General features: G+C 45.8%; 2 protein-coding genes across 4 annotated transcripts in view; one reads left to right on the forward strand and one right to left on the reverse strand.

Moving 5' to 3' along the window:
• Positions 1-406: 406 nt before the first annotated feature.
• On the forward strand, positions 407-7173 carry LOC142572323 (uncharacterized). Of its 2 annotated transcripts, none has more exons than XM_075681334.1 (4): positions 407-754; positions 1696-2523; positions 3340-3425; positions 3700-7173. In XM_075681334.1, exons 2-4 carry the CDS (start codon positions 2081-2083, stop codon positions 3918-3920), a joined length of 750 nt encoding a protein of 249 aa, XP_075537449.1. In that variant the 5' UTR covers positions 407-754; positions 1696-2080; the 3' UTR covers positions 3921-7173. The 2 variants fall into 2 exon arrangements, with proteins under 2 accessions (XP_075537449.1, XP_075537448.1); XM_075681333.1 differs by having other exon boundaries at positions 409-754; positions 2028-2523.
• The window catches only part of LOC142572322 (uncharacterized), a 91517-nt gene continuing 74251 nt past the window's right edge, over positions 6912-24177 (reverse strand). Inside the window, exons 19-20 of one of the 2 annotated variants that reach the window (XR_012826042.1) lie at positions 9940-10174; positions 6912-9483 (exon numbers count right to left, since the gene is read on the reverse strand). Coding sequence is in view for 1 of the 2 variants with exons in the window: in XM_075681332.1 (XP_075537447.1) it covers positions 10158-10174 (17 nt within the window). In the remaining variant the exon portion in view is untranslated. Of the gene's footprint in view, positions 10175-24177 lie in introns of both variants that reach the window. The other variant, XM_075681332.1, reaches the window with a different exon arrangement.

The following is a 24177-nucleotide window of genomic DNA, read 5'->3' on the forward strand; positions in this document are numbered from 1 at the left end:
GCAGTGCGCGAGCTTTGCATGTAATGTTTAGGAGTCATGTTCAAAAGGGGGGAAACAAGGCGAACTGGTGAAAAAGCATGCGTTGATATTCTTGAGCACTCTGCACTATGACCCCGCACACACTCTATTTATCGATAGAGTGAATGTCACTCGACGCCCACCGGGCTTTATTAAACGCGACCCTTATGCCGGTCCTTGCTGGCATTGTCGAAGCCAAGCTTAGAGCGCAAAAGGCTGCGCAACTTACCGCGACGTGACAGGCGCCCCTCTTACACATTTCATCGTGCAATATGGGCGATAATTTGTCCGACTAAAAAAAAAAGAACATTATTACAGCATGCCACATCACAGCCAAGCACCTACAAGCAGAGAGAAACGACGTTTCGACTTTAAAATCATGGCGCCGCTCAATAACGACGACACCAGCGCCACAGTTCTGAAGGCCGCCACCACCAGCCCGTCGCCGTAGCGGAGAGAAAGGTAAGGAGAGGAGGGCAGGAAGAGTGGGGGGAGAAGAAGCGCGCCCGCAACGGCGGGCCCCTCAAGAGCACCAATCGAACCGAGCAGCCCGTGTGGGGCTGTGATGAGGCCCCCCCACCTTCGGCCCCCCGCCAATCCAACGGCCGCCTCTGGCCGTTGTCTCGACGTCGCGTAGGTTCCACGAACGCACCAAACTCGAACTCATTGAACCAGTCCAGTGACCGTCGGAAGCGCAGCGTCGGGGATACGACGACGGTCACCGCGCAGCGCTCAGGTGAGTTTGCTTCCGCCACATCTCGCGCCCGCCATGAGCCCACGCTTGGACGTGCGTGCAACGGTCGCCTTTGAAATGCCGCCGCCGCCACCTCTGTTTTGGGGCGAGAGTGCGTGTTGCTGCCGCCGCTCATTCTGAAGTCCGAGCTGCGCTCGCCGCATATGTCCGCTTGCCGTCAGCGCCTACTCGCGTCCGTAATAAACTATACTGTTGCGTCACTAAAATATCAGTAGCATCGCCGAGCTTCGTGTCTGATCACAACCCGCAGCCGTTGCTATATACCATAGCGCGTTGGCTTCAACTAAATTTGTGCCACTTACTCTGCCTTGGGTGAAGTTCGTACCTGTGTAATTGTGCACAGTATTTGCTCACTGAACGCGAATTCGCTTTGCTCTCACTTGGAACTCCTACCAATCGCCTACCAAAAGCCGCAGTTTTGTGCATGGTACTATGTGCGCTTTTGATCTCCCAAAAAAAAGCTTTCTTTCTTTTTTTTTCAGCGAAACACAATGACACACATACGCGCGAGTGCGAGTACAGGTGGAGCGTAACGGATATCGTTCCCATCTTACGCGCAGTGTCCGATGCCAGGATATGTGCGCATCCGGGACTGCTCTGTGTGTACTCTAGCGCAGCGCGACGTTGTATTCCATTAAGCTGCACGGTCGTCCAGCGTAGTCGGTTGGTCGGCAGCATACCTGTGCGGTTCGCTGAGCACCCCAACACGCATTCAACATACTCCTTTCGCAGATGGGGACTCGCGATGCGCGTCTCATTCTAGCTGGGCCGTTCTATTTCCGCTCGGACCGGACCAGACGTTAGGAACAGCCGAACCGATGGGTCGATCAGTCGAGAAAGGAGCCGCGCGCACCGATCGCCAATGTCAACAAATCATCCTACGGGAACGGGAAGTCCGTATATAGAAAGCCGCGTAAACACAGGTCCCTGGTGGAGCACGTCGTGTGTTTGGAGAGCGGGAGAAAGCTCCGGAAAAGAAAGCCACGGATGGGAGCTCTGGTCAGTGCGTGCCGCGTTTAGCAACGGCAGCGAAGCGTGCTCCTTCTCTGGAGGACCCCGTCACGCCGGACGGCCGATCAAGGACCGTGTGCGGCTGGCGGCGGCGGGCGCCGTTCTGCCCTCTGGCGTGACGGCCGACGCATTCCGCGGGAGCCGTTGACCCGCCGACCGAGGGCCTGCCTCGGCTGCTTGCTGCACGGGCAGCAGCGTCGACGGCTGGCTGGCTGACCGGTGTATGCCCGTGCCGCCCGTGCAGGATTCCGGCCTTGAGCCCTGGGCCATGGCCGGGACGTCCCGGGCGGCGCCGTGATGTCGAGCTCGGCGAGCCTCGAGGCGTCCGCCACGCCGCCAACGCTCAAGATGTCCAGCCGGCAGCTGCTCAACGTCAGCTCGCTCAGCAAGCACTCGGCGGCCGCGGGCGGCGGAGGTACGCCGCTGCTCGTGGCCGATGCGCGCAGGCGCCTGCACCTGGCGTCCGCGTCCCGGCTCGCAGTCCACCAACTACTGGGCTCACTGGCGCTGCTCTGCCTCCTATCGCTGCTCATGGCGTTCCTCGCGCTGTTCTTCTTACAACGCGTGGCCAGCGCGGGCCCCCAGAACTCCGACAGCCCGGAGGAACACCTGGCCCTCTACCAGGTGGCCGTTGCCATGAGCACGCTCACCATATCGCTCAACCTGTGCTGCCTGTTCGTCTGCTGCATCCAGTTCCTGCTCGGCGTCAAGCTGCTCCGGACGCCGAATGGACTGGACAGGTCGGGACACAGTTCATCTGGGAGGGTTGTTCGCGTATCGTGACATACGCGCACAAGCAAAAATACACGCACATACACTCCTCACTGTCACATCAAATGCTACCTCCGCTGAAGATATCGGCCTGGCACGTTTTCTATCGTGAAATATATTACAAGTTTATGTCTTCATGAAGACTACACTCCCTGCAAGTCTTGTGCACCGTATTCTATTTGTTTAATGAAATGAGAATTAAAATCAGACTCAATGAAGATTAGATAAAACAACTTTTGGAACAGATAAAACATTGCAGCATATGACCAATGCCACTTCCATCTAGTTAGGCTAACTGAAATCCTTAGCAGATTGCAAGCGAAATGTGTGTGTGCCAGTCCTCAAAACTAATATTGTCAGTGCACCAAATTTAGTCCCCTGCATACTGGACACAGCATAGGACAGTTTGCAATCACTAATATGAGTGCAAATGCATTTGCATGTAGGCAGTTGTGCCTCTTCCAGAATCAGTGCCATCTAACATCTCTAAATCTCGTTTCCATATTTTAATAATGGTCTGCATAAGGTAGTGCAACCCAAGTACTATTGCACTAACTAGTACACAAAAACCTGCATCACTTCACACTGCTCAAACAGGCACATGGGACTGGCCAAGATTCTCATGCTGAACATGCAAGGGCAGTAGCAGCAACTGTCATGCCATTTCATGTAGCTCAAAATGAGCTGCCCAGGAAACAGTCCTCCCTCAAGTGAAATGTTTTATAGCATGGCTTCGTTCACTTAATCATACATTAGAATGACTTTGCTTTTATCTGTTTCTGCAGGACAAACATGTTCATCAAGAGGAGCTCACATACCCGTGTGCTGGCTATTGCCGGCTTTTTCTTGTCAATACCAGTCTTTTTCACAGGTAGGCCTACGACTTCAATATTGCCCATGCAAATAATTTATAAGCACTCAGTGAAGTAAGCTCTTGCAAGCAGCTTGGGCATTTCCTGCTAACAAAGCAGGCTTTGCTCCGCAACATTTAGTGATCTCTCGGTTTCATAAATCTGCTTTGTATCCATTTGTCTACAGAGTATGTTCCTTCCTTGTTCACTGCATATGATCTCAATTCTAAGAGCCTATATATGACATCTGACCTCACTCAGAGCCTATATGTGAAAAAATATGCTGCTTTCCAGGAGTAATCCTCTTCACATTCATCCACTTCCACGAGCTGCCAGCCATCGTAACCAGTGTTGTGATTGGACTGGGCATTGTCTTCTGTGGTGTGGCCTCCGTCCACAACGTCTACCTCTGGCAGTGGGAGAAGACCTGTGCCACTCGTGAACTCGTTGAGAGCCGAGCACTTGGTGTGCAGCCGGACTTGACCCACACTCTTGAGCTCTCAACACTGGTGTGACTGTGTGTGTGATGACACAAGCTACAAGTGACTGCCACACAAAGTGGAGGCCATTCAGGAATTGAGAACCATAACAAGCGATGCCCCTGGCTCACAATGAGGTGTGCAGTGTCATAGGGCTTTGCTAGCACATGGTAAGAGAAGCTAGTCAGCATGGGGCCTCTCCTATGTATGGAAAGCTCATTCTACACCTCGTACAACTGCTGATCTGCTGGATCCCGTCATAACGTAAGACTGAAAGTTGCCTGCAAAATTTTAGTGAAGTATAATTCGTAGCCTTTAACTATATACACTTGCACAGTGCAGCATTGTTTCAAGGTTTTGAGTATCTCTGATCACTTTACACTGAGTCAGTGTTTTTCCTTTCTTAATTCCAGTTGCTCTACTATGCCTAAAGTACTTGGAGCAATAGGGCCATTGGCCTAGCACTGCTTAAATTAAAGTGTACATTGCTGCCTCCATGAGGCCCATCAATTCATCCAAGCGCTACCCTACAATCAAAACTATGGTGTAGTCAAGAGCAATTTCTACATCCGGCATGTAAAGTGAGGAAAACAGTAGGGCTAAAAACACATAAACACATTTTTGTTGTTTCTTTTTCTTGTTTAGCACTGACTTCAACTTAAGCTCGACTTTAACAAAGTTTCACATGTAAATCAACATGTACTGTGCGATGACTCCTTGCCATGGTGAATTTCATGAACTGTAACTGTGAGAGAGAGGCACATCGTGGCTTGCTTTTCTTACTCTTCTAGCAGCCTTCTAGGCCAGCATTGTTCTCACCCACAGAAAAAGCTTGCAGTGATAGGTAGTTGAAACAGGGTGAATGAAGTGATCTACAGGATTTACAGTACTTATTCCGACAGGACAAGACATGGTTTAAAGAGTTAGCATGCTGAACAGCAGTTAATTTAGGAAGTGGGCAATACAATTAGCTACAGGCAATTAAAACAGGGTTAATCATATCCTCCACTAATGCTTAGGTAAAAGGACAAGATGTGTTGACACATCAAGGTGAAACCCTCGTGTACTTATATTTACATGCACGTTAAAAAACTCTGGGTGGTCATATTTAATCCACAGATGTTTAGTATGCCGTCCCTTGTAGCCTGGGTGTTACGAGACAGAGAATGCCACCAGCTGTTGTTACTCTGTTGAAACAGGGTGACTGAAATGCTCTGCCTGGGGAAAGATTTTATACTGAATTAAAAGTGTGGATTTTCACTTGTTGAACAGCATGCGCAAAATGTAGGTTGTAAGATCTCTTTGGGGCCAGAAGAAAATAAGCGGCTTTAACCTTTGAACTCGGACTATTTTGGTTGCTGCAAAATGCTTTTTTAACCATAAGCTAGCAAAAAGCAGTGACGCTGAAGAAAAGAGGAATTATCACATCACATATGCACAGTGTTTCCATTTGTGAATTTTAAAAATTTATCAGCTTTTATTCTCATTGTTGTACACAATGTTGTTATGATTGGTACACTGCAGGTTTTACAGTGAGCCAATCAGTTCAGCCTTACATGCTGCAGTTTAGCTAAACTTTTGTCATTCAGAGACTTACCAGCAACAGTCACCAGCCACTAGAGGGGTCATTCATTTCTCGAAAATCGCAACTACTCAAGTGATATTATGCACCGTGCCATTACTGGCTGATCTTTAAGTGTAGAAACTATGTTTGCAATATATATAATTCAGCTAAGTGAGCTGTTAATGGCTCTTCATTTAGAAAGAACATTTGTACAGTAGAGATTGTTCTTGCTGTGTGCCATCTATACCAAGCGGGCTTCATTGGGTGGCTCAGTGTAAAAGGCAGAAATCAGCACAAGTGCTGAGAATGACTATGATACTCCAAACAGATGAACAGAGCAAGCTTTTGCAGTCATGGCCACCAGTGTATGTAGATGTTTTCTTTTGTTCAAGGCAGTGGCAGCAAGAAAGCACAAAATCATGTTGTGTCTTACAATTATAACACTCTGCAAACAAAGAGAAAAGAATTGCTACCATTTCACATTAGGGCACAAGTACCAAATTATGCAAAAGTAAGAGAGCCACCTATAAATGACCATTCCAGTTCACTAGGTCAGTCAGTTCTGCCCAAATTCGGTTTAAAAGTAGCATTGTGCAGTGCATTTTGTTTAATACCATGTTTACGCACAGTAATTAGACTGTTTTCTCCAGAATGAATCAAAAGCATTGCGTGCGGCGATAATGGGCATAAAAAACAGATTTACTGAGTAAAGGGAACGAAGGCACTTACTGTTCCTATTGCTCTAAAATCTACTATTCTAACCTAACACTGCAAGTGGACGATCCACCTTTCCGGCTCATTATGGGTGAAACGGAAATTTATTGCACCCAAACTTGGCAATAATTTAACAAAATCCACTAGTATAACATCACCTTTACATGCAATTATAGAAGGCAAACAAGTGACTGGTTTAGACACAAGAACTATTTATTCCAGGCTCTGCTATTTTTACACATGAAAGGTGGAAGCAAGCATTGCATTGATAGAAACATGCATATTCTGCATTGGATGGGCATTCCTTCTTGCATCACAATACCTGAATCTAATTTGACAAAAAGTTGATTCAATTAGAACAGACTACCTAATTAAAAGGCCGAGCACAGTGGAGTACAGAACATTGAGACCTGGTAAATATGTTGTATGTATGAAGATGCACCATAAGTTACACAATACTCATTTATGTTAACTTTATCCAAAAAGTGTGTGTCCTTGTTGAATGAAAGTGTGAACACACAGCACTTTAACCTGCAGTAGAAGCCTGTTTCACGAGTCATTATTTGCTGTGCTGAATGCACTCATATCAACTTGATCTAAAGTATCATGCTTGCCTTATGGTTATTGTACCCCAGTTGTAAATGACAACCATTGCGTGCCTTTGAGGAGGCCTCTCTGTTGCCATGTCAAGTGTGCTGTGTTATAGCTAGCGCTGTTGTTATACAACTGTAGTCATGCCACACTCTTGCTCTGTATAGAAGCGACATTCGCTTGCAAAGTATTTTATTTTGATGTATGAACACAGTTCCGCGCAGTGAGAAGAAAAATGAAATGACTGTTTTGTTACAATATAAACACACATGGAAGATAGAGTTGCACATGTACACATCATCTTTTTTTTGGTGCTGCACACATTTGTTGCCAAGTACAAAACTTTGCACTGACCACAGTGATGATGGTCGTGGGACCAACTGCTTGTACATAGTAAATGAATATAATATTTCACGCACATTTCCGTTGCATTGATTTTGTTCATTCTCAACTGGCTTCAACAAGAGGCGAGGCATAAGGTTTAGAAACAAAGCTTGTTTGTGTAAATGCAAGTCCAATACCTCATGAACTTCAGTTCACTAACTTCGATCAGCATCCTATACATCACCAAGGAATATTTTTTCTTGAACGAAGGGTTATACATCAAATGTCTTTCCATTATGAGTGAAGAATTCAAGATTTCAACATCATAATAATGTCTTTCCGTCATGCATGAAGAATTCAAGATTGCAACATTGCAATTTACACAATCATGAGTTGAAATATTTTAGGAAAATTAAACGAAACTGAGACATTTCAAAGAATCCTCAAAAAAATATTTTCTAAGCAGCCTTTAAAGTTGTGCACTGCATGTTCACATATCGGAGTGGGAAATGAACTAAACTTGACAAATCAATCAAGGTCCTGCAGTGGCAATAAAGCTTCTCATGACATACGAAAGCATGAATACATCCATTTTGATCTTAGCTGTAATGGTTTACTCTACACAACCTTTATAGAAAAAGAAAGGAAGACGGCGGCATTATGTTTTCCACAGTTCTTAGATCTAACAGACCACTACTTATTTTTTAGCCTAGCTACTTATGTAAGCTGTTGTCTACAGAATTTGAATATTATGCCTGCATTCCACCAACAGGTAACAATCAGTCAAAAGGCTGTATTCAACTTGAGTGAAGAAATTTAACTGCAATGTCACTATGTTTTATTTCTTCCGAATAGTGTTTGCCTGAGCTCGCTGGCTGCACATAGCACAAATGGCTTCCAGCACAATGTACTTGCATGAACAGAAAGGGACGACAACACATGCTGGTTCACCAGCATGTGTCGTCGTCCCTTTCTGTCCGTGTCAGTACGTTCTGGTGGAAACCATTTGTGCTGTTTTATTACTTTCAGGAAAAGCCCTCCTCAGAAGTTAAACATGTGTAACTTCAGCACACAAAAGCCACTACATCCACAGAATCAGGCAAGCCTAATTGTGCATTCCTCAAGATATTCGTGGGATGTCTGTGCCACTTCAATAAGCCGCAAGTGTGGCCATTTCAATTTTAATAATCACCGTAATAGTGAATGAATTCTTTTTAACCAATAGGTGCTTTTCTGTTTATACAATCGCAACTTCTACCTCACTTCATTCTAAAAAATGCTCGATCATTTTTTGTCCATTCTTCAAAATGAATCGGTGCCAACTTGCCCACCTTACAGTCATTCTGCCTCACAGCTCTTTACATCTCACAAACGCACACCATGCGACACACCGCGTCCATAGTAGCTTCAAGACGATGGCCTTTTAGAAAGCTGCTCCAGAGGTTACACAGTCCAAAGACAGGACAGTTCATGAATCATATAACTACCTCCCTTGTCCACCACTTCCGTCGATAGGCTTTCTCAGTGCGCTACAGAACAAGCTCGTGGACAGCTGGCAAGCACTATGTAAGAAGCATCTACAGAACTAGAGTCATTAGCACATAAAATAAAATTCCACCCAAACAAATACTGCACCTGTTCGGATTTCCTACACGCAAAAATGTGCATAATCAATTAAAAAAAGAAAAACATGCACTATGTGTACATTATTTTTCAGACGATGCAGGGTACTAAGTACAGTTTAGAAATGTCCTTGATACACACCAGTTCAAGGTCTGTCAGAACATCAAAGCATAACTGCAGGGGCAGTACTTTTCAGCAATCACTTTAAGAGATAAGATGACTTAGTTAGCTCAAGATGAATTGACCAGATGCATTGGCATTTACAAGCAACAATGTTCCTGGCACTGGGCAAGGAGTACTGTCAGCCATAGATGACAAATCTGGAGCCAAGTACCGCCAGAAGTTTTCGCTCAAAAATGCGTGAGCCCAGGACTCAAGCTGCCCCATACTATATTTGTTTCCTAAGAACACTTAGCTATATACAATACTCGAAACCTATGCAGTTTAGCATGCATTATTCATAGCTTGCCTTTCCGGCAGCGTACTTCCGCAAAGCAACTGCTGCCAATAACTTGCCTTCCCACCTCCACATAACAAAAAAGGTTATTTTTTTCTTTCCACTAACCTTTTGCAAATCGCACAGACCTGAGCACAACCACAAGACAACTCACAGATACCACTTGCTATGCATAAATAAAAATCAAGCACCAAAGTCAAATGTTGTATAGTTAATTACAAAACATTAAATAAAACAACTGCTCCTCCATTGCAAAACGTGGATCACCAGGCTTCGTGCAAACGTAGATGTGCTCAGCACAAAGTATGTTACCCGTGTACAACACTCTGCAGAAAAATGAACAAAAATTTAAATGCTTCAAGCTGCATCTTTAGTTGCAACAATAGTCATCATTACTTTATGCAGCTCCTTAGCACTGTGTGTCTGGTGCTTTCTACAGTGGCACTTAAATGTGCACAGCACTGCTCAAACCCTGCAATCTACAATGCTTGTCACTCAAGGAGAGTACTTTTAAACCGACTTGCTCAAGAAAGGTACGGCTCAAAAGAGAACAACACAAGAAATGAAAACATAATATGCCACACTAGATAGTAGTACTGTCCTGTGCCTTTAAATTCAATGCCGCTGTCTTTACTGCCTTTTTCCAGCTATATGTGTGACCAACATATAGATAACATACCATACTACTGGAAACCCTGTCCATACAAACTGCTTCAAAAAGATGAAACAATGCTGCCTGGCAAAGTCCTACCAACAAAGAGCATAGAACACAACAAACCAACCTGCAATTTGGCTGCAAGGTCGGAGGGAACAACACAATCTTCTGCGTCAGCTTTGTCACGACCATGAAGATGGTAATGAGGAACTTGGAATGTCTTTTACACAGTCACAACACCAGACACACTAGAGGTAGAAACACGACGACTTGATTTTCCCACAGATACTGACATGACTTGATGCCAAAGGGTGAGAAGAAAGCAGGCCTCATTGACAGTGGGTCTCAGGGTGCTTTTCTGCCTGTAAAGAAGTATCGAAAAAGATATTTTCACCAGAGAACAATTTCAGTGAACACTATTGACACAGAACACTGCACAATCTGCACACGCTCTGTGTGTGGACACCGAGAATGTCTTGCTATTGTGAAATCCTAAGCTAGAACATCAATGTGCTAGCTCTAACATTCTAATATGCATTGAGAGTTTACGGGTTCATATATAATAAAACAATAAGCACCCAAATCTAATGCACAGCTGATTTTATTTTTTAAATGTAGCATGCCTATGATATTGTCAATCAGTAATAAAAGAAAATCTGCATAGTTTAGCTTTACAGAATGGAAATTTATTTATACTTAATGTGCATCATCATCAATCTCACACTGCTGTTTATGAACTACAAGTCCACAACATGGTGCCTTCCTCACAGTCCACTGTGTTTGATATTCTAGTTCTTGAACCCCTCCATAATAATCACAAACAAGAATGATTGCCCACACCTAGACTAGCCACTGAGCCAGTTCGTCCTGAAAACCATGGAAGTTTCAGGAGCTCCAAAAGCATGTGATACGGCTCTGCTTCCACTAGCTTGCCATACAAAATAAAGTGGTGGAACAGCCATTTCACCTTTCGGTGCTGATTCTGGCGTAGGCAAAGAGCTGATTTGGTGCAGCAGCAAGCTCTTTTGGCGCAGTCTAACACACGTGTGCTTACCATATACACGCAAATTTTAACTGACATAGTCTATATGTTGTGGACATGGGTTTGCGTGAAGCTTATCCTGCAAGTGCTTTCAGGAAAGGGTGCGACACACCTCGACGCACAAAGGGCGCTACGGCCGGGTTTGTCGATAGGGCACAGAGAAGACTCCACATACAGATCGTCAACAAACGCGTGTTTATTAACCCAGGATGCAACGCAGTGTGACAGTCACTGCTCGTGGGCAAAAACTCACCACAAGACCGATCGAGTATGCGTACCTGCACTGAACATGACATCATGCAACATATCCAGGTCATGCCGCACAGATTAGGGAGTTTTCGAATAGGGTCCGCGAAGGTTTTGCATCCGCAAAAAGAAGCATCAGTGCCACTGCGCATATGCAAGATGCGAATAGGATTTAGTGTGTGCGTCGGCAACACCATATCACTGGAACAGCGCAGCAACCCGAACTCGACGCAATAGTTTTGCGTTATCGAACATGGCGGCACCTATTGAAGTGGCGGCTCTCGTCGTGTACCGCATTCAACCTCGTTTGTGAATACCATTTTTAACTATGCACCACGAGCGATGCTGATCACAGGGGCTCATTTGCTGAGCCCCGATATCACCCATAAACATTGAAAAAGCTGGCCTTACTCCTAGAATGTGACATCCTCCTTCGGCAAACTCCGCAGTACCACGCAAGTTTGGTGAACGCCGAGATAAAGTGCCAGCAAAATGGTACAGCGGCACTACATTGTACATCCATCAGAGAAAAATGCGCGAATGACGAACCGGACGAACTGATGGGCCATAAAGTTTCTCATTCTATAGTAGGAACCTCAATGGGTGGGCCTTTGCTTCTATGACGACGATGATAACATACTCCTGGCTTTGATTTCAGTTTTGCTAGATGAGAAGCATCGACATAAGGAGGGCTTTGCTCTTATGCATGCTTTGGTGAAGGCTCTGCGCAATTTTTATCTAAAATGCCATTTTGGTGCAGGATGGCGGAAAGGCCCGCTCTTGACGCACTTTGGTGCAATCCGCCTTTTGCGACGCCGAACTGCGCGTGCGCAGTGCCCTAGCGGCTGAGGACCGAAGCAATTTGGCAGGCGCACGGCCGGACTCGACTCTCTCCTCCGAGTGAGCGAAGTACGGCCGTGACGGGCGCTGTAATTGTCAGTGGAATAGCGCGCCAGCCGTTTCTCTTAGACTCTTACGGACCGGCACATATCCGTGTCTTGTCGTTCTACACGGTTTACCCCGACACATATCGCGACGACGCCTGCCCGCCCAGCGGGCAGACCTCCACTCTAGCACATATGCTCCAGGAGTGCGTGTCGAGATACCCCAAGTTCAGCAAGGAGAAGTGGGACTCGCGTCTGCGTGGCCCAGCTCTAGACAAGCAAACCCTGGCTGTTCGGCGTGCCCATGACAGGGCCGGTGGGCTAGGCCTGCCAGTGCCGACGTGGGACTAGCCGGGTGCGCGACGAGTTCGCGTCCACGCCGGAACTCCAATAAAGTTCTTTCATTCATTTGTCAGCCTTGCCATTCTCGCTGCCGCGCGCACGGAACGCCTTACGAACATTATTGCCATCGAAATTTGGGTGCGATGCCAATGTCTTGTCTCGCTTACGGCTGCAACTCCCGTGACCATCCCAGCAGGGCAATGAGGATTTTCCGATTTCCGTCGGTAAAACGCGATCGACAGCGCCGTGAAGCTTGAATTAGGGCTGCACTTTGTGACAGGTATGTACTTTGCTATATGCAGTTTACCTCTCTGTTTTTGTCATTACTGACTCATACGAATAATCTCGTTGAAGACGCAAATGTATGTTGGAGCTAGCGAAACAAACGATCTCTGAGCTCGCTCGACCTGGTTGAGTGAAACTCGAATTTTTTTTTCCATAGTATCTGTGCGTTCGCCGCTAGAACGTCGTTATTTCGCAACTTCAAACCGTGCACACTTGCAGCTTTATAAACGATCAGCGAATGCTCGTGATGTCGGCGTAGTTATCCGTCGGAGCCAAGCTCACCTGCACTGCCGGGCTGACGTGGGAAACAGCGTGCACTGTGGAAGTAGCTGGTAGTGCTAGTTAGCAATCGTTGCTAGTTGTCGTTTCGTCATTCTTCTCGGCACCAAGTAATATTTACTTGCAGAAGGCATTCATGTTCGTTTAGCGAATCTGGATGTAGTACGGTATGTACGAAGGCTCATTTTCCTGTGCGGCATCTTCTGGAGTCGAGTGGCGCGTCTTACTGTGTAACTGACACATGTCAGGGCGCCTTCGCTGTCGCCCAGACATCTGGACTTCATACTGACACGTGTATTTGTCTATCTTTTTCGGGTGACCGCTTTCACCGTCAAACAAATGTTATCGCTCAGCGCAGGACGCGCCAGCATGCATCGGAAGTTTCTCGAATGTTATCGATCGTTCTATCCGCTGTCTTTTGTCACCGAGCCTAGTGTAATCTGACTGCATGTATGCGTGACGTGAATGGTGTAGAACTTTCTGGAAGACACGCGGGCACCAGCGATTACTCTCGAACGTTCGATGGCTCACGTATAAAAGCTGACGCGCTTGACCCGCTGATCAGATTTCGACGATCGCCGACTGTGTTCGCCGCTATCGTTGTGATTTAAGTGTATACTATAGCCTGTTTTTGTGGGCACAGGTTCGGCTGTAGTATTGTAGTATCACACAATACAGTGTGCTTTGCCGTCACTACCACGTGACATTACCGACGCTGTTTGTGTACGCACACGAGTTCAAAAAAAAAAAAAAAAAAAAAAGGCCGCGGTCGACCGCTATGTTCGTACCGCGGCGCGTTCTTAGAGGATGACAGGCGCCCCATAAATAGGAGGTGTCGTTGATTTTGGTGAGTCTGACCATTTTTGGCATTTTTGTTTATGTACACACATCTTATGTGGGTAAATAACGCATGCAACTTGGCATTCTCTTGGCCTCCCCACAGCGTGTGTATGTATGTACGCCTAGCACTATGGCACACCATAAAACAAGACATACAGTGGTGAAACGTGATATTTGCCCTAAGAACTACACCTCATGCCCTATTCGAGTCATTCGTTTTTGTGTGTACTCATACTGTTTTATTGCCTATTCACTTTACGCCACAGGTGCAGCGGTTTCAGGCCAAGGAGGAGCTTGTAAAGCGCTACCGAAGCTCCTCTTTCAGCCGTTCATTACGCTGCAGAATCTCCAGGTACAAAGCATTCACCAGCGGGCGCGATGGCTAGCTGACGATGACAAAATATGACTGCGCGTACACGTTGTTTGGGTCTTGTCTCGCACGCTGCTTGTTTGGTCGCAAGTCTCGCGTGGGGCGCCTGTCGCGGCGCGCAGCGGCGCCTGCCAAATTGTTTCTCGTGGCCACCGCGCGATGGCGCCACAATGCATCGCAAAAGGCGGATTGGCGCTACTGTTCCACCACTGCAAAATAACTTAGCCTTAGAATGCTGCAGCCATTGCATCACGAATGGGGTCACCATTAGGGCCAGGCACATGCATGCTGATCAGTCAAGTTTGAATTTATTGGCAGGGGCTAATTCAGAATCTAAATAACAATAGTTATGGCCTGTGGTTGCCAGCCAGAACTTTCATTCAGGATCAAATTAACTGGAAAACTAATTAATCAGTCATATTAACGGAAATCTACAGTAATAAATAAGTACGTTATCAACACACTTACCACTCAGAAAAAAATATTGCTAATATGCCACAGAGCAGACCTCTGTTGGAGAATTAATCCTAGGCTTATGTGAACATCAATTTTTTGGTTGGTTCAAAGTAAAGTCAAAGCAAACAGAAATAGGTGTCTTATAATTTCAAAGCAAATAGTAGTTCGAATAGTTGCGAGGTTTGCACAAAACCTTGACAACCCCAAGTGCCAGACGCTGGCACATCATCATCATCATCATCATCATCATCATCATCATTTATTGACCCTTAAAGGCCCCTGTTGGGGTATTACATAAGGAGGGAGCATACATAAGAAAAAGAAACTTAGAAACAGTCATGACTGAAGCAAGGAACAATAACATTGAAGAAGGTTAAAGAAGGTGTACTGAAATGACTGTCAAACACAAAAAGTGATAACCAATGCACTAAAAAAAAAAAAAAAGAGATGTAGTAAAAATAAGTCAAATGCGTTAAGCATCAGTACTCGGAAAGTTTGTTAGTATGTTTCGAAACTTGGTAGGGTTTCGTTCGATTACTACATGGTCAGGTAAACTATTCCATTCTGCAATAGCTACCGGCAAGAAAGAGCTGTTGAAGAATTTAGTAGAGCTGTGAAGACGTTGAAGACTGAGGTTGTTTGAGAGATGGCGTGAAGTACGGTTGGGTGGCAAAAGAAGTGTGTCGCGTAAATGTGGGAAATTGTAATACAGCTTTTGAAAGAGGCATAAGCATGAGATTTTTCGGCGATGTGCTAATGACTGGATTTGGAGGGATGATTTAATGTTTCTAACACTTAGCCGATAGTCGTACTGGGATGTAATAAACCAGACCACACGGTTTTGGATGGCTTCCAGTAGCTCAACAAGGTAAGCTTGATGGGAATTCCATATTGCCGACGCGAATTCCAGTTTAGTGCGGCTGAATGTTTCATATGCTAGTTGATGGATCACAGGGGGTGATGATGATAGTGATCATCTTAAGAATCCCAGGGATCGATTAGTGGCAGTAACCAGATTTTGGATATGTTCTGACCATGTAAGCTTGCTAGTGAAGATGATACCGAGGTACCTGTATGATTGAACCAGCTCAATCGGAAGGGAATGCAGAGTAAGAGAAAGACATGAGAGTGTGTTTCCGCGATATACGCATGAACTAGTACATTTTGTACATTCTGTACAACTAGTACAGCTGTACAAAGTATATCTAAAAATAAACGACAGCAGACTGGTGTGACCTTGCTAAACTACAGCCCAATCTCTAGCAAAGTTGCAATAAGAATTACAGATGACTGTAATTAAGCCACATATCTTAAAGCCTTGCCTGGAACAGCGCTTGCAAGCACTTGTTACCTTGCGTAACACTCCATCTTTCGAGTTTCTGCAGAACTATTGCGTCAAAATCTTGCGTTTGCTTCGAATTGTTCATAGGCTCGACTTCACCCTGTGATCTGCTAGTTGCCTAATTAGCTCTGTGAGGATGCGCAACTCTCACGCATCCCCTGATATCTTGTTTCCCGCATAGCTCCCGTCTCCTGCAATGCGGCTTCGCCGCGTGGCTTGGGACCCGCGGCAGTCGGTGTGGTTGAAGCGCAGTACGAGAGATGGCGCGATGGTTGTGCTGCCAATGCCGCCTACTGGCGGGGTTACTTGGGCGCGAAAAGGAGAAGGCTCTTCCTCTTTGGTTCGGGGACGGCAAGCAGCGCGGACGTGCTGCGCATGCGCCAATCCATGCTTCTGCGAGACCGTCTCGCGAGGGCTCGTTCGAACGCACCACCACACGCGCGAACGACCAGGTGTTGGGATCCAGCATGGGGCGAACATATTCGCTCGTTATCCGGTCGCGGTGAGTCGGACTTCTAGATTTGTCGCGTGCCCATCGGCATGTTTCGTGGATAGCAACTCGGCTAGTAGGCATTGATCTATGAAAGGTGCAATAAAAGCCCTTGTGATTGTTTGCACTACTGTGTTGCCGTTCCTTTGTCGCAAGAGCACGGATGAGAATCCCACAGCTCAGATGGTAGAGCGGCTGCCCCAGAAAAGCGGTGGTCCTGGATTAGAGTCCCAGACCTGGACAAATTTTTCAACTGTGAGGCTTTTCTTTCGAAGAACTCGCATCAATTTCCTTTGTAGCAATTGCTACGATGGGGTGGATGACTCATTTTCCCTTTATTAATTAACTGTCTCCACCTTACTCGTTTTCGCAGAACTATTACAGCAAGCACTAGTTCATTTTTTACAAAGGTAGTAATTCATTTACAAGCATTTTACTTCACAAGAACTGATCATATTGGTGCCTCTATATTCACTATGTATTTGATCTTCATGGCATTTATAGGTACCCCAGGGCAGCAAGTTAAGTTTTGTGCCATTCATAAAAAACAATTATAGTGCTATACGTAGTACTATGCACAGTAAAACACATACTGTATGATGTAAACGAGAAGAAAGAGGATTAACCGAGGGGCCCAATTTTTATTAGTCATATCACAAGAAGCCAACAAACACTGACACCAAGGACAACATAGGGGAAATTACTTGTGCTTAATAAATGAAATAAAGAAACGATAAATTAATGTAAATTAAAGTGGATGAAAAAACAACTTGCCGCAGGTGGGAACCGAACACACAACCTTCGCATTTCGCGAAGGTTGTATATGTATACTACTATATGATGCTATATACTACTATACTACTATATGATATGCATATGTATACTATATGATACATAACTTATTGCAAAAGTTGTAATTAAATCACACATTTTAAGCATTATCTACACATCCTCCATAATGTGCCCCTCATTTTCATCAAATATAAATTCAGTGTAATGTAGAATTCCCTCGGCACTCTGGGAAACACTGTAATATTATTGATAATGCTTTCAAGTATACCATATTTTCTGGACTATAGAAGTTTGAAAGTTGAAATTTCGCGGTGTGCAGATTATCTACAGATATGGACTATACACAAACAATGTTATTTCTCAAAATGGGAGACACACTTAAATATAGTGGTGCCAGGCTGCACATGCAAACTTTTCTCCTGCTAAGTCGCATAGCAAAATTAGCACCACCATGATCGCCCCTGTGAACAAGCATTATTTCCAGCTAATACTGGCAGCTCAGGGTATTATTAGGGTGTGTGAAATTGACACCATAAACTATGGAACACCATCCCAATGTGGCAAGAGAATGCTGCACTTTCAAAGTTGTTGAAGCTCAGTGTGGTCAGCTGTGCACAAGAAGTAAAGATTCTGAAAGCAATGAAGACATCGTGGCAGCCATTTGTCAAATACGACATGCTTAACTTGTTTTTGTTTTTTCTGGCAGCCCAGATGAGAGTGATTTTGGTGGCTTTAAGTATTCACTCCTATATAGAGTCTAATAAAGGACTGAGGCTTTCACTGGTTGACAATAATACTTTTGCTCACTTACAGTTCACTGATTGCAGACAAGCTAAAACACTTAATTTCTGTCAAAGTTTGTCCATGCAGACTACACAACAGGTGCAGACTACCTATGAAATTTGTTCTACTTTAAGGCTAAATTGGCCCCTGTGGACATTACACTAGCTGTGGACTATGTCTGCAAAATACAGCACTTGTTAAAAATTTTTTGCGATGGCTGTATTTGATATACAAGCTGTAGCGAAGATGAGGAACACTATAGTGGGCCATCTTCTCCAGCGCTTTTCAAGTTGGTCAAGCTCTCTAGCGCTATTCGCGGGAAGCACCGCTTGTGCTGACAGCCCGTACCCTGCGCTGACGGTCACCCCAACCGCCGATGGCTAATAAACACCTTTACAAGTGGTGCAGGTTGCTTCGGCCTACAACGTCAACCCTGGAATTTCAATGCCGTACTCTACGCCCAACCATGCCTGAAGACACATCCCAGCAAACAGCTCCAACTCCATCCCAGCAAGCGCCTCCTCAGCCGGTCCTGTGCTCTGGTATGCCTCGCCACAGGGACCCTGCCATTTTAGTTGCACAGACGATACCGACATCGAGGACTGGCTGACGACATATGAAAGGGTAAGCGCCCACAACAAATGGGACGATCCCGCCAACCTGAGCAACGTGCTCTTCTATCTCGCGGGTGTCACCAGACTCTGGTACAACAACCATGAGACCAACTTTTCGGCGTGGTCCTGGTTTAAGATCTCTCTAGTGGCTGTGTTTGGTCGTTATGCTGTGCGCAAGCTGCGAGTGGAATTGTGTTTGCAAGAATGTGCAGAGCAGCCGGGTGAATCATTTACCAGCTACATAGAAGATGTATTGGACTTGCCTAAGAAAGTCAATTCGACGATGTCGGAGTACGACAAAATCAGAAACGTCTTAAAAGCGATAGAGGACGATGCTTTCAACATGCTACTTGCCAAGAATCCTCAGTCCGCCACAGACATCATCACTCTATGCCAAAGCTACGAGGAGCTATGCAGTCAGCGCTCGTTGACATGTCGCCCTTCCTTGCACAATGATTTCACTGCTGGTTTGGCTACCATCTCTGGCCAGTCGGCATTGCTTGCCGAAAAGAAAGCGTTCGTTTGGGAGAAAGTTGCATGCCAGCTCTCCTTGATATCCGCCAGCTCTCCTTGGTATCATTGAATTTTATGCCTCCGCTCTGTTGCGTGACTGAGCAAGAAATCGCCGAGGTCTTTCCAGAGCAGAGCCAACATCTTGCAGCTGCACCCCGAAGATACGCTGACATCGTTGCGCCACCCAACAAGTCCCACTGGCTGCACCACTCAGCTACATTGCAGTCGTCGCGAGGACCCAGACACTCTCCTCAAGTAAGCTTCTCTGTTCTGCTGACTTCGTGCATAGGCCCCGACTGCCACCCGCTGTGCAGTCATGTCAGCACCCGCCCTGTACAACATGTCCTGTGACATGGATGGGACCTTCCCCGGCGAGCCGGCGGCATACTCCTGACAACCGGCCAATATGCCTTGCGTGCGGCTATTTGTAATCTTGTGCAGCCACCTAGCGCCACACCACCCACTACAAGCTAGTCCAATTGTGCATACTACGGCCCCCTGTCGGCTATGTCGCCGACATTGTGCCCGACGACAACTACCCGCCGCTAACCTTCACCACGCCGTCGCTCACTGTCGCCAATGTGACCTTGCCCCGTAACTCAGGACGAGGAAACCTAATCATTGCAGTCCAAGAGGCAAGGGCTGCAACAGCGTCGGAATGTGAAAGTTCTCACTGCAGTCCCTCGAACGTAATCAAAGTGTTTGTTGACGGTGTTCACGCATCTGCACTCTTGGACAGTGGAGCCATCATGTGTGTTATGAACGCTAAGCTTTGCCGTTTACTTCGGAGTCATGACACTCCTTTCTGGACTGTCTCTCCGCACAGCCAGTGCTTAACACATTCACCCCTTGGCGGCTTGCACTGCTCGTGTTCGGCGTTCTATACGCCATAGAATTTATCATTCTTTCCTCGTGCTCTCATGACGTTATCTTCGGCTGGGATTTTCTCTCGTGCCACAATGCCATTATTCATTGTGCATGAGCTGAAATAGAACTCTCGTCGCTGTTAGATTTTCCACTGACAAACAATTCTACGCTTTCGAGGAAACTACTTGTCCAAGCCAACATCCACATTCCTCCGAATGCCTAAACAATCGGGCACACGTCCTACAGTGGAATCTCAGACGCTGTTGCACTACTGTTTCCATCTGACTGCTTTCTCACTTGGAAAGGTGTGCTGCTGCTTTTTGTGAAAGTGTACATCACACAGGGCTACAGCACCATTTTCGTTTCCAACCCGTTTTCATACTCTATGTTGCCGCTCCGAGGGGAATGTCTTGTCAATGTAGATGCGATCAAAGACATGCACAAGCTATGGATGTGTCAGAATGTGTCTATGGAAGTTCCGGTAGAACTAGTTCATTCGTACAAGTATTTAGGAGTAACACTTTCAAGCGATCTTTCCTGGAATTCTCATGTTACTAACCTAATATCATCCGCGAACAGCATGATAGGATTTGTAAGACGCCATCTACATCATGCTCCTCAACATGTATACAAATCATTTGTCAGGTCAAAACTAGAATTTGCATCGCATATTTGGAATCCTCATCAAGCATACCTAATTAATGATCATGAATCTGTACAAAATCGCACCGCTCGTTTCATCCACTCATCATATTCCTTTGATATCAGCGTTTCCTCCTTAAAAACTGCATCCGCATTATCCCCCTTATCGCTCCGTCGTCGCATTGCCAGCCTATCTTTAGTTCCCAAATTCTTTCATAGCCATATGCGCATTGCACCTTACATCCTTCCCCCTACACGTATATCTCACCGCACCAGCCATCAGCTACAGGTTGCCTGTCCACGCTCATGCACTGTCACATTTTCAAATTCTTTTTTTTCCTCGCACAGCTGCAGACTGGAACGGCCTTCCTAACGACGTTGCTGTCATTATGTGCCCATCGAAGTTCATTGAAAATGTAAAAAACTTCCTGTTATTGTGACTATGTATTTTTATTCTTGCCACCCCTTATGTAATGCTCCATTTATTGGGGCCTTTAAGGTAATAAAATGAAATGAAACGAAAAAATGACAATTACTGTGCGAGTTCCAGTGTGCTCAGTACTATTATTATGTATGACTTATCGCCCAGCGATGTGTTCAGTTCTTCTATTGCCGATGCCCTTAAACCAGTCCAGCCATCTCAGCTTTCGTGCCTCCTAGAAGAATTTCATTTTTTTGATGTAGGGCAGTTTTCCTGGGCCGGACACCAGCTGTTCCACATTGCATCGATACTGGCCCACAACTGCCATCGTGGCAACGTCCGTATCGTGTATCTCCTGCACAACGTCGTGTAATCCAACAAACAAGTCGATGAGATGCTTCGCCATGAGGCGATACGACCTTCCAGCAGTCCATGCATCCCCTGTCGTCCTAGAAAGATGGTTCTGTGCAGTTCTGTGTGGACTACCGGCGCCTCAAGAAGACCACTCGCAAAGACACCTACCTTCTCCTGCACATAGACGACATGATTGAGTCTACAAGGCACAGAATTCTTTTCATCTCTAGATCTGCGCTCAAGGTATTGGCAAGTACCCCTGGCAGATGCCAATCGGCTGAAGACAGTTTTTGTCAAACCCGACGGCTTATATGAATTTAACGTAATGCCTTTTGGACTTTGTAATGCGCCCGCAACATTTGAGCGCATGTTGGACACAGTTCTGTACGGGTTGAAGTGGCACATGTGGTTGTGCTATCTTGCCGATGTTGTTTTCGCTCCTGACTTTACAATGTACCTTCAATGGTTCCGGTATGTTTTAACATGTTTAACAAATGCAAGGCTACAACTAAACCTCAAGAAGTGATGATTTGCTGCTCGGCAGCTGACAATTCTAGGTTACGTCGTATTCAAGGATGGAATTCTCCCCCATCCAGCCAAACTTCAGGCTGTCACCGAATTCCCCAAGTCAATGTCCATCAAACAATTGCACAGTTTCATCAGTTTGTGCACCTGCTGCAGATGCTTCATTCGCAATTTCACCGCCATCATATCGCCCTCTGACAAAGCTACTTAGAAGCAAAAGGCCCCTCACTTTGTTGTGGCTGTCCAAGTACGATAAAGTTTTCACAAAGCTCCGTAATTTGCTAACGTCATCCATCGTTTTGCGCTATTACAACCCGAGAGCCCCTACCGAGGTGTACACAGATGTCAGCGGTGTTAGCCTCGGCACTGTTCTTGCCCAGCGCAAACAGGGGTTTCCTGAATGTGTCGTGGCTTATGCAGCTCGTACACTTATGAAAGCTCAGACCAATCGCCAGAGCACCACAAACTTTTTACCATTTTTCTTACTGTACAGTAGACACCTGTCGCACACCATTGACACAATTCTACCATACTGGCCCGATGCATCTGAATGTGCACCCATTTCTGCCATGGCAAGACATGCTGAAGAGCACCATGATCTCGCACGGCCCTTTACCTTCAATGACCAAAAGCGCCAGAAGAGCACTCGCCGTTACATCACCTCTGCGCCCACATTCCTTCCTGGAGCACTTGTGTGGCATTCCATTCCTTCCGCTGCACCTGGGCTCTCTTCAAAAGTACTGCCCAAGTATGAAGGGCCTTACCGTGTCGTCGAGCACGTCCTCCTTAACTACGTGATCGAACCCATTGAATGCCGTCGTGGATGAGACATTGTCAACACCGAATCCCTCAAGCTGTACTATGATCAACTCATAGTTTGAGCTGTTAGGTCGCCGGACAGCTCCCTTTTCGTTTCCGGGGGTAACTGTAGCGAAGAAGAGGAACACTATAGTGGGCCATCCTCTCCAGCACTTTCTACTGGGTCAAGCTTTCCAGCATTGTTCTCGAGAAACACCGCTCGTGCTGAGAGTCCACGTCCTGCACCGACGGTTGGCCCATCCACTGGTGGCTGATAAACGCCTTTACAAGGCAAGTATGAAAGGCTTTGTATTAGTCGACAAATCACCTATTACAAGCATTCATAGGTGACAAATCACCTATGAATGCTGATTTGCCATAATGCCATAACTTTGCCATTTGTGCTAAGTTCAATGCCAGTGGCAATTGCAGTCATTCCGGGACAGTGAAGTAAATTTTGAACCGCTCATAAAACACACTCATAATGCTCTGGAACACTTGAATATGTAACATAATGCAAAAGCCACAATTAAGCCGCACACCTAGAACTCTGCCTAAACGTAACCCATAATGTGCCTCTTATTTTCACTAAATACAGCAGAATCTCAATCATCTGAATCTCTAAGGACGGTGAAACAACAGGGTGTCTACCAAGTTGACATTTCCAAATTCCCTGAGTTTTCCAGGTTTTCCCTGAGCACCTCTGCGAAATTCCCTGAATGAGCCAGAACTTTGTTTTATGTCAAGACAGGCTGACACCACGTTGCCCGATGCTGTCACTCTCTAGTAAGCATGCTGAAACAAAAAAATGACTTAATCTAGTTTGAATAGTAAGGAGTAATATCTATTTTATTTAAAAAGAAAACAGAAGGAAGGTGTTAGAAAAATGCACAGCGAAAGAAATGGTAAAGCCCATTCCAAACTGAGTCGAACATTTTCAAATACAAATGAAAAGGAGATGCATACATAAGTAAATACTTTTTAATATCCGCTATTTCTATCAACTGATAGCAAGCTCATCTGTATGAGGTCCTGAACTTTGTCACAACTAAGGTTCTCTCTCAGCAGCTGAGAAGTCAACCTCAACTGTCCTGACATACTCTCAGCCCGTACACAACATCTCAGTGTTGGGTTTCACTGCTTAAACAATTTATTTTGGTTTGGATGAGGGATACCTGTGTCTCAGCGTCAGCCAACACTTTGTTTTTTGAGCTCAAGCTCCTTCAAAAAGGCGGCGGCACCCTTCCTTTCCCGTTAATTCCTCAGTGCGTCGGTCCTTTCTGTTCTCATCCTCCTTCTACCACGCTTTCACCACATGGATCATCTGAAGCATCCTCTTGGTCAGTTGTACAGTCAACATTTGATTTTTCGGACTTCCGAGGGGCCGCAAAAAAAATTGAAAAAAAAAAACGGGCAGTCTGAAAAATATTAATGCATGTCTTTAACTGCCTTTAAGGGCTAAAATTACCACAGGCACGTC

The sequence above is a fragment of the Dermacentor variabilis genome, chromosome 2, assembly GCF_050947875.1.
Source record: "Dermacentor variabilis isolate Ectoservices chromosome 2, ASM5094787v1, whole genome shotgun sequence".
NCBI lineage: Eukaryota > Metazoa > Arthropoda > Arachnida > Ixodida > Ixodidae > Dermacentor > Dermacentor variabilis.

Bases quoted from the DNA above. Each gene is read 5' to 3' on its own strand.
- LOC142572323 (XM_075681334.1), top strand. From the start codon at position 2,081: ATGTCGAGCTCGGCGAGCCTCGAGGCGTCCGCCACGCCGCCAACGCTC. The intron at 2,524-3,339 runs GTCGGGACACAG...CTGTTTCTGCAG, and splicing joins ACGCCGAATGGACTGGACAG to GACAAACATGTTCATCAAGA. The intron at 3,426-3,699 runs GTAGGCCTACGA...GCTGCTTTCCAG, and splicing joins AATACCAGTCTTTTTCACAG to GAGTAATCCTCTTCACATTC.